The sequence below is a fragment of the Varanus komodoensis genome, unplaced genomic scaffold (genome assembly GCF_004798865.1).
Source record: "Varanus komodoensis strain SLA01 unplaced genomic scaffold, ASM479886v1 scaffold34_1, whole genome shotgun sequence".
NCBI lineage: Eukaryota > Metazoa > Chordata > Lepidosauria > Squamata > Varanidae > Varanus > Varanus komodoensis.
In genome coordinates, this window is record NW_025335854.1 from 5963704 (window position 1) to 5977278 (window position 13575).

Consider the following 13575-nt stretch of genomic DNA (forward strand, 5'->3'; position numbering starts at 1 on the left):
AGCTAGAACTGCTGTTCGTTCCTTCCCTCTGCTTCAGGGTGGGCCCTGCTGCTTGCAGACCAGATGAAGAGAACATCGGACACTTCGTAACTGGTCTGCTCACCTTACCAGTCATCCCCCTCCACGTAGCTTGAACTGTAAGGCTTCCATATAGCCCGAAGTGCCTGATCCTCACCAGTCTGGGAAGCTAAGCAGGGCTGGGCCAGGTTGGAATCTGGATGGGAGACTTGAGCAGCGCTTGGACCTGATGGCTTATAAGGCCCCTTCCAACTGTACGAGTCTAAGATTCCTCACGTCTCCCTCCTTTTCCAAGGCAGGCTGATTCTCCCCCTCCGAATCTCCAAGTATCCTCTAGCCAGCCGCTAGCTGGGGGATGCTTGGAGTTGCTCACCATTTTTTTCTTTTTTATATCAACAGACATAGGATCGCATCCTTATAAAAGCCCGTGCACTATTGTCACCGTACACATCATTGATAGCATTATTGGAACAGGGCAGTCTATGATTCCAGGGGTTGGGAATTCCAGCACCCACCAGGAGATTAAAATGATGCTAGTTCACATGGATGTGCTCAGATAATCCTCTGTCTCCAACTCTCCTCTTACTTATAGGATACCACAAGCAAGTTACTTAAAGCCATGTGCATGCCAAGGCTAAACAAGGAGCAATTTTAACATTGGCCGCAAAGGCACAATTACATGTCCCCTCCCATGTAAGGCCCAGTGTGCTAAATGGGTCTTACTCCTAGGAAACTGTACCGAGGATTGTGGCCTTAGTATTTGCAGAGCAAAGGGGCTCGTTTGGAAAGGCCCTCGCTATGTTTAGTGAATAAGCCTATCTCCCCTTTTCCAAGGTTGAATACTAAAGAACTGATTATCCAGCAATTAATGGGTGAACATCAGTTGGACGGTGGCCATGAGTTGCATTAGAAAGAAAGCTTTTTCCTCCGTCTCTAGAGAAGTTTTACAGTGGATTGAGATTTTTTGGGGAGAGTGAGATGGCAAGAGGATGAAGGATGAATATGTAAGCAAATACGGCACTTTCAAAGCAATATTAAATCAGGTGGACATGCCACCTGAGGGGGTGGGAGAAGGAAACCCCAGTGGCTGATCCAGCTGTTCGTATGACAATTCACATCTGGTGTGTGCTTTGCACAGATGGAAGGAAGCCAGACTGAAGCAGCAAGTGGCAAGCCAACTCTTTGTTGCTGTGATGTGCCATCAAGTTCTCTCTGACTTACGGCTGACCCAGTGAATGAAAGCCTCCAGATGTCCTGCCCAGGACATCCAGCTCTCCCGGGGCGAAGGATGAGGCCTCCTGTATGGACCCAATCCATCTCAGGCTTGGTCTTCCCTTCCATCTTCTGCCTTTGCCTTTCCTTAACATGATTGTCTTCTCCATTAAGTCTGGCCTTCTCATGAGGTGTCCAAAGTCTGAGAGCCTCAATTTTGTCATGTTTGCTTCTAGGGAACATTTTGGCTTGATTTGATTCCAATTTATTTGTCTGGATCAAATAAATTGCTTTGATTCAGATTTATTTGTCTTTCTGTCAGGCCAGGGTATTCACAACGATCTACTCCAGGACCATGTTTTGAACATGCCTATTTTCTCCCTGTCAGCTTTCTCCACTGTCCAGCTTTCACACCCATCCATTGTGACGGGGAATACAATGGCTTGGATGATCTTGACCTTGGTGTCCAGTACAATATCCTTATCTCTATGTTTCTCTGGTGTTCAAGGATGGGCTGGACATGCACATGGCGGGCATGTCATGAGCAGAGCCGGCTAGAGCCGGGGGTCAGACTAGATGGCCTGAGAGATCCCTTCTGACTCTCTCTGTTTCTCTCTTTTTTAGTTCTATGGCTCCCCCTTAATGGTTCCTTCTAGCTTTACCCAAGCACAAACCAGGGACTCCTGCCTGCTGATTATCTGCTGCAAAAGGTGAGAAAGGAGAGTTACTTTGTAGAGAGGAAGCAGCGGGCAAGAAGAAGGATGCTTTGTCCTTTCTCTGCTTGTCCCTCACCTCCCTGCAGCTGAAGCTGATGCCAGGTGAGCAACGTCTGGGTGTTTGGGGACCGATTCCCCTTCCCCCAGAACCCACTGGACACACGCCAACCTATGTGTGTAGCTACAGCACACCTCATTCCTACTTTGCATTTTAAAAAACGGCACGTAGAATCCCCCGTCCTATTTTACAGCCCAGTGGGTAGTTTGCCGATGGCACGGTGCCGATTCGGCAGTGAGGGAAGGGGCGAAAAGGGCCGGGGTGAGGCAGGGCTCCACACTGTTAAGCATATTAACATCAGCGGTCTCATTTACCCACGCACAAACGCATCCCCATTTCATCAGGCTATGACTATCGAGACTGCAGAAAAATCCAGTGTTCTCAGCTATGGAAAGCACTCTGCTGGGAGGGATTGTGCCTGCTAAAACAGTTCCCTTTGTGCAGCAATTAAAAACACAGGGTCCTGTCCTATGTAGAACCAGTGACACTCATCCCTTCACATGCATCATGTTCTCTGACACAGGCATGCCTCACTGCCAGTAAACACCCCTCTCTCCTCCTGGGTCTCTCTCGGGTTCGTTTTGTTCCCGTGATGCCTTTCTTTGTGTTGGATGGCCTTGCCATCCACCTGCAGCTGTTTTCTGCTTCTCTTTCCCTCTCACTCCCGAGGCCCCAAGACAATGCATGTGGGAAAGCAGAAGAGCAGGATTGTGTCATCTCTGTTGCCCACATTTATGTCACAAGTGTTTTTCATAGGCACTCGCTGGTTTCTGAATGGCTTCCGGCACAAACTTAGGTGCAATTTCCTCCTTTGTGGTAGAAATTTAATCTAAGCTATGTGATGAAAACGGGGAGTAGGAAAAGGAGATCTGTCTATTTTTAGCCCACCTGTCCTTGCACTATACAGCGAAAAAGAGCACATGAGTCTTCAGTCCTATATTCCTGGGAGAAAGCCCCATCGAAGACATCTATGTCCAAATAAAAATGAACTGTGAGTCTTCATTAGGGCTGGGTGAATACACCATTTTTGCAATAGCTCAGAATCTCAGAACAACCCTGCGAAGCGAAGCATCCCTTTGACCCATGTTTGGGCTTTCATGTCATTCACGTATGAAAAAGCGTGCATTTTGAACAGGGAAAAGACATGCATTGTGGAAAGTGCACCAAAACACACATTTCCCCACCCTTAGAGTATAACATCAGAATGCGCCTTATCAAAAAGAAATTTGTCTCTCTGTTGGATTGATTTCAATACTGCTCAACAGCTGAAATCCTCTGGGTGGTTCACAGAAGCACATAAAAACAACAACAATAAAATATACACTGTGTAAAAACATTAAACATCATGAAAAGTTTGCAATACAACATTTAAATCTACAAGATGTACTTTTTAAAACTGCAAAGGCAAGTTCAGAACTTGTTCCCATTTTCACATTTGAGTCCACGAATGGAACATGTCCCCATGATCCGTGAACGTAAACGAAATTCTCCCACACCTCTGGTCAGTCTCAGCCGGCCATAACGCGTTGCTTTCCAGGTGCCTTGGACTACCACTCCCACCATCTCCAAGCAGACTGGGAGTCTGACCCCTCTGGAGGGCCCGTGATTGGGATCGCCCAGTCTGCATGCTGGAACAAGGAAAGGCGAACCTTTTCAGCCCATGGGCCCACCTGGCAAGCTGGAGACATAAAGTGATGCTGCAGGTCTTTTCAAGGGAGAGGATGGATAGGGCTGCTTCAAGTGGTGAATTACGCACAGGCCTCAGCTGAAGCGTCACGCCAAAGAAAATCTGATGCAAAACAGGAAGGTTCAGAGCGCAAGCCCAGCCCGTAGTTTGGCCAGGTATGAATGAGGAGGGGAGTGAGAAAGGGAGAATGCCAGAAGTCTCTGCTCAACGTCGCTACTGTCATGGGAGCCCTGTCTTTTTTTCCTTGGCCACCCCCCCACCCCAAGTGCTTCCGCACCGTTTCCTTCACTGCTCCCTGGCAGCTCCCACAAATCAGTCCCTGCGTGCCCCCGGCTTCCTGCCTGGAGGACACCCATCACCAAATGCTCCCAGCAATGGGGCTGTGCCCCTGCTTCTGCACTGCCCCACAGTGCAGGGGGATGCCCTCCCCACAGTGCCTGGGCAGCGGGGTGAGGGACCTCCTACCCTTGCCTTAGGCAAAGAGCAAAGTACACCCACCTTCACACCCCACCCCAACCCCACGAAGCATCGATGAACGTGGCGGCGTGGGATTCTGCAGCTTCTACATTGGACCGAACAATTCGCTTGCCTGCCACTCAGTCCCAGTTAAAGCTTCGTCCACCGCCCTCCAAGAAGAAAACTTCTTGGACTAGGTTGGGAGAGGAAACAAGTTATTTATACATGGATTTAAGCATTCAGAGGTACCGTTCTCCTCCGCTAAGGAACACAGTCCATTCAGACTCTCAGATTCTGCCGTCTCTCCCACCTGTGAGGGTAAACCAAGCCTCAGCCCAATCAACCGGTGGCAGGCTGTTCTGTCCCTGCAGTGGAAGTTTTGTTTCATCGACTAATGCTCCCCCATTTCCTTTCCAAAGCTCGCCATGGCTGAAAGAACGCCAAATCATTTGTAGACTCCGGATGCTTCTGTAAAAAATAAAACAAGCAAAGCATTAAAATAGCAGCAGTTGAGAGGAAGGGTGGGAAAGAAGCAAACAGAATGGGCAGCTTGTGGTCCTTCAGAGCTTGCGCTCTCTCTTTCACTTTTGACCTGTTACTTTCATCAGGCATCCTCTGCATAACCACGAGGAGAGAGCGTAGCTGATGGGCAAAGAACCTGGAGGACTACAAGGGGCCCACCCTACAACGAAAGTGGTGCCATGCAGTGTAAAAACAGCTTAGCTGCCCATTTTGTTTGGTCCTTAAAAATGGAGGTGCACTCATGCCTCGCTCGCCCTTGGGCTCCTGACCCCACATGTGTGGGGCTGGGAGACATGCTTTGAGGCCCTCCTTCTGCAAAGAAAGCCAGAGCAAATGCTGAGGCACTCGAGATCTCTGAAGATATCTCCACTCCCTGCTCCTTCCAAGGGAGTCCCTTAATTGGCAGTTCAGGGTTTTATGGACTAGTTTACTCCACCTTGTTGGGCTCTCCACGATAACGAGGCATTCTGCTCCTGGGTTTCTGTACCCAAGCTTTGCAAAGCCTTGTAAACATCATCCTTTCTTTCTTCCTGCCTTTTCCAGCCAACACATCTCCTGTCTCTTTTTTCTCCTGTTCTGCGCCTTTGCTTTCCCCGGTTCTCACATTCCCTTCTCGCTAGTTCTAGCCCAGTCATGGGTAGTTAGGTCATTTTTCCTGCGTTTAGATCACTATATGATTTCTGCATTTTTAATTCTTTCGTTCTTCACCTGCCCAGCTGGAACAAGGAGCAAACTAGGCAAGATGGTGGGAGGTGACGGTTGGCTCTTTTTCTCTCTTTTAAGCGGCTAAACACAAGTCTTCCCTGGGGACAGAGAGTTGAATTCTTCCTTCCGTTATGTTTTGCAACACCAAACAACTCCCATCCCATCCACCGCACACTCTGCTTCTCCCTGCAGTGAAGGCAGCCACAGGCAGGCTGTGAAACTTTATGCAGAAATGGCTAATGCGTGGCCTTCACCATTTTGGACTACAGCTCCCATGGCCCCGGCCATTGGCCATGCTAGCTCAGGCTAATGGGAGTTGCAGTGGATCAACACTTGCAAAGCCATACATTCCCCATTCCTGTATTACCACTTACTAACTACCTACCTACCAGTTTCGGAGACCCATCATGCTTAACTCCTATGCATGCATCCAGCTTGTGAGGTCAGAAGCCACACAGGCCTGCTGTTCTAGCCAACCCCCTCCCCTGGCTGGCCATTCTGAAGACCCTCTCCTCATAACAGGCCCCCACGCACAGTGCTTCCTGACCTGGACCGCCCTTGGGTTCACCCCTTCCAGCCTTTGGATGTTCTCCCACTTGTGGTTCCACCATGGGAATGTGGACAGCACAGCCAATGCTTTCTGGCCCTTTCGACCTCTTCTGTTTCCATCACCGTTCCTCATGCACTGGAGGGTAAAGATCTGAAGTGTGGGCTAAGGGGGCCATGTGTCCTCTTGCACACAGAGCAGCCCTCTGTTTGAAGGGTGGTCCAGTCCAAGCCTGGGTTTGATGGGACCCAGAGGGAAGAGCGGGGCCTCAGAACCAACATCTCAGTACGCTATCTTGTTCAGTGGTTTGCCGTCTCCAAAATTAGGGACTTCATAGTCCTCTGGATCTTTCCACTGTGAATTTACCTTACTTAGACCCCTTGGTAATAAGACACCTTTTAGCAATCAGATGCAAAGCAATGGTGCACCACTTCTTAAACAAATCATCCGACTCCGATACATCTTGGAATGTTTACTAAACCTGCAAATAATTACAGGCTGGAGAACCTACAGCTGAGAATGAGGCATATTCCTTTGGAAGTTGGTGCCGCTCATTTAATGAGACTCACCATTGCCGAAGGAGACATGAAGTCCAGCATCTCATTTGTCCTCAAGTAGCTGATTTATCTTGGAACAATGGCCGCTGTGCCGGGGAATGAAGTTTTCCCCTCTGCCTTTCCATTTGCTCTTCTGTGTTCCATTACAAAAAAACAAGGTGAACGGTGGGGGTTTGGAAAGGCCTGTTTGTGGAAACCAACAGTGGCATCTCCCAGGAAAACACTGCATTATTCTTGCTCTTTAAAATTCCCCAGGAAAATGGCTAGAGGACATGGGAGAGTCCCTAGAGAATGACATCATGAAAGGACCTGTGGACGTCCGAGAGTGAGGAACCACAAGCACATGATAATGTCGCAGGTAGGAAAACCCAGAATTGGCCCACACCTGCCTGCCATTTCTAACAGGACGTAAGCTTTCTTATTTTTATTTCAAACAATTCTTTTAATGCCACTGTTTAAAAAAGCCACTTTTTAAAATCATTCATGTTAAGTTCTGAAAGGAAGCCAGAGCGTTTACGATATTCATTTTACTGTATTTGCTCTCAGTGCTATGCTGCACGGGGAACTTTGATCACGAGGTGACTCATGCATTGAAGGTATAGCGTGGTCCCAAAACCAACTGGGTGAGGGCAAACGTGTCACACATCACATCGAGTTTGGCTCTGCTGAGGGGCATGCGATTTTCAAGTGTCACTTCAAGGCTATTGGAAAAAAAAAGGATTCAGCAAAGAGGATCCGTCATTCTGTGCTCTTTGCGCCATACTCTTGATATTAGTGCTTAATATTATTATTTCTATACTGAAGCTATTTTGGCAGTTCACAACAGCAAAAAGCAACAAAATACAGTAACAATAAAAACACCACAAAACACAACAGAGGATCTAAAAGCCACATTTAAACCCGTTTAAAAAAACCACGGTGGCTTATAAAAATCCAGTCACAAGACCTGTTGAACAGTTGGCACACTGTCCTGATAGAAAATAAATCTAAAATATTGCATCGTGAAAGAAAATTGGTATTTTGCGAGCCCAGATATTCGGGAAGAAGCTTTGCGGTCCCGCCCCATGAGTCTCCCTCCAGATCTGGCAATGTTACAGCAGCTTCGGCAGCAAAAAAAGGGGACTTCTGTGCAATAAGCAAGAATTGGCCAGCTTGTCCTCCTGTCTGGGAACTGCTCATGACCGTGATGCTCAAGGACAGTTCCAATTCTTCCCGTCTAGAGCTAGAGCGTGTGACACGCTGGGTCCGTGCCCCCTCCCCTTTCCCGTTAGATATAAAAGCGCTGATCCCAGCCACTCCGGCTCAGACTGCTTCCAAGCGAACGGTGCGGCTTGCTCAATCCACCGCTCTGCATCCCAGTGTACACAGACTTAGGGAAAGTATCTGCCTGCTTCTCAGCATGTGTCGGGGTTTAGCTGCTCTCCCTGCGAGCTGCTTGGAAAGGTAAGAGGCTCGGGAAATATATGGGGCTCTTGGCAAGTGACTACCTAGCTGGGAAATCACAGCTGTGCTTTGCTTGGCCGTCTCTGCCAAACAGGTGTGATATTTGTGCCCGAGCTGAGCTCAAAGTCCTCTGGCACCTTTTCAAATACTGATTCTGCTGGTTAAATTATTGGTCCTTTTCAAGTAATGACTGTGAAGTCGAGGAAGATTTACTGAGTTTTAATTTAATTTAAGAGAGGAGGTGCCTAGACCCAACAGAACCAGGACAGGTTTCTTATATTCCTGTTGCTGCTGTTAAAGGACGCTGACCACCCTGCTTCACATTTGGTTTGCTTTTGCTCAGAAGGGAAGCGTTTTGCTTTTCTGATGGAAAGATTAGCACCGACCTGTGAGCCATTTGTGCAACGACTTCTCCAAGACACGCCTGCAAGCCGCACTCTGTGCAATTAGCATTCCAACTGCGCACCATCCAGAGGGTGGTGAGCTAAAAATAGAAAGCGGCACGCCAGGCAACCGTCTCCAGACTGTCGCAGTGATGCACCAGCTCGTAGGGTGGTACCTCTGTGCGGCTGCCGATGCGCCACGGCGGGCAGCTGTTGCAAGAGCTGCAGAAGTGGGCAGCCGTGTTAGGATGTGCGTGGTGAGAAGTGAAGGAGGACCGATCTCCAGGACCCTCGGGAGAGAGGCCTTGGGAGCAACGCAAGTTTGCTGTGCGAGGCTTTCTCTGTCGTACTGGGAATTTGCACGTTGCGTTGAAGCTTAGCATGAGTGCAACAACAACAAGAAAGCCCAGGTCCCTGGCCCGAGGAGCTTGCAGTCTACATTTTGACAGAGAGGGAGGCAGTGGAGGCTTAGACAGAGAGGGGGAAGGGGCAGAGCTAGAACAGGTGAGGAGATGGCTATTCACAAACGCAGTCCTGCTTCGGCTTAATTTCAGTGCAGGAGACAGGCATCACTATGTACCTACTCGTTGATTGATGCCCCGCCTTGTTTTCAAATTAACCGTACCATTCCAGCTTGTTTCTGTACCACAACTCCCATCACTCTCAGCTAGTCGACGGTCCTGATAGCTGGGAAATGAAGGGAGTTGTCCAACATGTCTGGAAGATGCCAAGTTTATCACTTGCAAGAAAGTGGTGCTGTTACAGTTTGAACACACCCTGGATTTTTGCAAACCAAAGGACACTCCGGGTGTCTTTAGCAAATGGTAAAAGTGGTTGATTGCACGTGCACACACACACACACACACACGGGGGGGGGGAGGGGAGGGGGGAGGGCACTTGACCTATGTCAGTGTTGCAGAGGTTGGGAATGTTTTTAAGAACCTGAGAAAGTGGTACGGGAAACAGCAACACGAATGTGTGCACCTCAAACACGGACAGTCCCTCCACCCTTCTTTTAAATCTCTGGAAGAAATCAGCTCTCTCCACATGGTTGAGTTTTCCCCAGTTCAGCAGCAGTTGAAGTATGAAAAGATAAGATGAACTCTCGATAGGCATGAAGTGGAACAGATTGGCAGGGCAGTATCTCAGAGGAGGAAGCAGATGTTCCAAATGGAGAAGCATCCCTCTTGGCAAGAGCCCGAGGACAAGCAAGCCATTCTGGGAGCCTTGTGGTTCTCCAGTCCTTTGCAGTCAAAGAGCAGATGCTACAGAACAAATGCACCGTTCAGTTAGAGAAATGATGTCCATCAAGAACGGAACCTTTGTAATTCTGCCCAATAAATGGCATTGTACTGCAAACAGGGAGCCTTTTTATACTAAAACGCTACAGAAATGAAATCATGTTGGTTGGCTTTTGCAAAGGACCCCTTGGATACCCTACCAATATTCCCAATTCCTATGTGACAACACGACTTCCAAACAGCCCTGCAGTGGAGAGGGTACACCTTGGGGAAAAAAACCTGCACTTTAGCAAACTGGAGAGCACCGATGAATCGGAAGTCTGTTAAAGGTTATGAGTCTATGCCACAAGCTGAGCAAACCAAAGTGGGGAGAAACAACAACCCTGGATTACCCGCATGGCACGTCTTTAGAATAACCTTTGAAAGAATGAGCATTGTTTTATTGCAGCTCCCACCTATGGGAAATTCTTAAATTACCTGCATGTGTAAATCCATCCTTAGCTTCTGCGTAGATGAGAATTATTTGCTTGAGGATGAATTCTGCATCACTGAAATGCTGGTGTTCTTGTACAGGAGAGAAACTAATCTAATTAAAGATACATTCCTGTGGTTTTGATGCAAACATCTCTGCTCACCTACCCCAGAAGTGTATCCATCACTGTCGAAATGCTTATCTCCAACCCAGCAGGCCATTCCCAGACTTGTCTTTAGGAAACACGGAAGGCTGCTGCCCCCTAGCCACCACGACATTCTCTTTAATACACATTTTGATATTCTGGTATTGGTCTTGTTTTTGCAGAGCCAAGGAGTTCAAGACCCGTTTGGGGATCCTGCTTCATAAGCCGGAATTTGGACACAAAATCGGGAGCCTGAGCCGGGGCACCAAGCAAAGGTGAATACCAAATTTATGGTGCGCGCGAAGTGGGAAGGGCAGCTGGGACCGAACGGTGTGGCATTAAAACTGTCCCTTTTGAAGGAACCCAAAGGCAGGGAGGAATCATAACTAAGGTTTCTTTCCAGCTGTGGAGGAAACAGGCGGTGTGTTATGGCTGTTGTTCGCTTGTGAATTGTGTGACCTGGTTATTACGGGAGGGAAATCTCCCCTCACCCAGCTGAATGGCTCGCATCTTTTCAGAGCAGTGGCCCAGATGGCATCTCTCACCCGTTTGGGTGAATGGCCTGCAGGAACAATAGCCCACCACTTCCCCTGTGGCTTGCCAGACAGTTCCCCGGACCGACCTCTGCCGTCTTCTAAATAGTGCAGCCACAGGGGAAATGGATTCCAGGCAGTCTGGAAACTGGGGAACATCCCTGGGTAGCAATGAATTGGATCCTTTTCTTATTTTAGTTTCTGATCTTGACACTTCTTCTGTTGAACTCTCTATCCTACTTCTTTTGTCCTCCAGGTATGCCTTGGAAGAAGTGCTTGGATGGAAGGAGTCTTTTGACCATCTGTTGAGAAGTAAAAGTGAGTACAAAGACCTTCTAATACACACAATACGGATAGGAAAACGTAACTGCAAACAATAGGAACTGGCAACCCCCTGGTTTAGCAGGCAGTTCCTGATGTATTTCAGGAAACTCCCAAAGACACCACGAGAGGAGGCATCGTTACGGTGTACGGAGCCCACTCTGCCGCATTCAATTCTGGACCAACTAAGATGAAGCATTAAGCATATCCATGAAGCTCATCTGCACGATTCTCTCCCTCTCCCTTTTCTTTGTTAAACTAGCATTTGCAATGTCCCCCAGTTCAATCTGGATCGCAAACTGGGGTGAGGATCTATTTTCCCCTCCTGGCCAACTCAGGAACATGCGGCACAATGTGTTATTTGGAACAGCAGTGAAATCTTAAAATTAGATTTAATATTTATATTCTCCTTCCCACAGAAAAGTTGTCCATATAACTATTCTAAATCTGCTTGAGATTTGGGCACATTTTTGTAATATTTTATGTGCTCACTTAAATTTCCCCAAAATACATTTTCTGCTCAAGTTTCCCATTCTTTTTCGCTCCTTAAGATTTATTCAGGATTCCTAAACTCCACAGACTTTCTGTTTTCCTCTGTAAGAAACTGCCCTCCCTTCGCTTCCCTTCCCACCACATCTGAACTGGCCTTCCCCGGTCCTTGTTCGCAGGTGGCGTGGCAGCGTTCCACGGGTTCCTTAAAACAGAATTCAGCGAAGAGAACCTGGAGTTTTGGCTGGCCTGTGAGGAGTATAAGAAAACCCGCTCAAGAGCAAAGCTGGCAGCCAAAGCCAACAGAATCTTTGAGGACTTTGTTCAAACCGAGGCACCCAGAGAGGTGAGTCCAAATCCCAAGTATCGATTCCGTGTTGGTGACCCAAAGGCCACCTTCCTTGGCTAGCTGGGAGGTCTTGCCAGAAAGCTGCTTGCCCACTTGGCTGAGTTGGGATTCGGGACAGAAAATGCCCCTCTTCCGTGCAGAGGTGGATGCCCCCCCAGTGAGCCAGCCTTTAACTCATAGCTGCCTGGCTGGGGATACTAAGAGCTGTAGCATCTTACTGATGCTCTTTTACAAACTAGTGCCTAGGTAACTGGTACATACTAGATGGTACATCCATCATCCCTCCCTGGTTGTAGAAAACCTACAGAAGGCCAATTGTCCATGGATCTGCAATGGCTTGTTGGTTGCACTTGTGATATATTTTGCATGGAGTTCTGACTGCTGCATAGGTATCTGACCTTTTCTAAAAAGAATGGGGGATTCTGCCATCTTGACTCAAAAGTGGCAAGCCTTTTAATGATACTTACCGAAAAGACTATGCCACTCTCAAATACAGAACTAGAACCTTTTTATTTAAACAATATTTTAACATCATTTAATATCATCTATAGATTTTAATTTGCAGCCAGAATGAATTGGGTTTTAATTTGTATAAAGTGTATCTTTTGTTCTATGTTTATTTATGTAAGCCATCCCAAGGCGTTAAGCGAGGGGATGCCATACAAAACCTCTAAATAAATAAATGGAAAGTTTTGTGTTTTTTTTAACACCTTCTGCCTTTTGGAAATACACTGGTATAAAGTGAATACTGACCAAGTTCCTTCCTCGCAGGTGAATCTCGACCACGAAACCAGAGAAGCGACTCGGAGGAACCTCACGGCTGCGACTTCTGCTTGCTTCAAAGAAGCCCAGGCCAAAACCCACACCCTGATGGAGAAGGACTCTTATCCCCGATTTCTGAAATCTGCCTACTACAGAGACCTGGCCGAGCAAGCGTCGAGCGACAGAGTAGCCAAGCCCACGCACACCTGAGGCTGCCTGCCGGCATCGCTTGGAACTGTGTTGGGGGACCAGAGACGCAGGAAGGCACGGGAGAGACGGGAGCTCGGGAGGGAGGTGCTAAGAGCTGCGGCATGGCAGTGGCTGGGCTGAGGCTTTGTTCTGCCCAGGGTGCCTGGGCCTTCCAGCTCTTCCATGCGCCCAGAAGCTCTACTGAAAAACAACCCTCCCTTGTGCCCCAGAAGGAAACAGGAGGTTGCGTGAGAAGTGCTGGAGACCATCGTGCGAGGAGGAACGGGCTCTCCAGCGGAAGAGGAGGAAAGCAGAAGGAAAAGGCCGACTGAGTGACAAGTGACTGGGAAGCTTGAAGCTGCTCGGTCGGTGCTCGGCGTTGAGCGTCGGTGCGCCCGTCTACCTGCACAGTGAACGCCTCGCTCCGCTCTCAGAAGGCAGTCTCTGCGCCTACGAACACAGGCCAAATGTACATAGCACATGGTTTGCCATCTCCACCTGCTGCATGCCAGGTCCAGCAGCCACAGCCCTCTGCATGCTCCCGCGCCAACCGGCTGGTGTTCCAGGGCTTAGCATCCTAACAGCACAGGCCTCCCTCTGTATGTGGGCCCCGACAGAAGGGCAGCGCCGGCTTCCTGTCACCTACGTGCATAGATCTCTCTTTTGCCATGCTGGGCAGGCATCCTTCCAGGGACACCTGAAGCAGCACATGGACTTGCAGTGTGTGCCTCTCCAAAGGGGATATGCAACCTTGGGCGAACAGCCCCCTT

The 13575-nt window shown here is 48.6% G+C and overlaps 1 protein-coding gene across 1 annotated transcript; it reads left to right on the forward strand.

Annotated features, from left to right (window-relative positions):
- Positions 1–7788: 7788 nt before the first annotated feature.
- RGS16 (regulator of G protein signaling 16) lies at positions 7789–12966 on the forward strand. The gene is made up of 5 exons (XM_044439116.1): positions 7789–7921; positions 10345–10437; positions 10952–11013; positions 11685–11851; positions 12626–12966. The coding sequence occupies exons 1-5, from the start codon at positions 7878–7880 to the stop codon at positions 12824–12826; spliced, it is 567 nt and encodes a 188-aa protein (XP_044295051.1). The 5' UTR covers positions 7789–7877; the 3' UTR covers positions 12827–12966.
- The last annotated feature ends 609 nt before the right edge of the window (positions 12967–13575 follow it).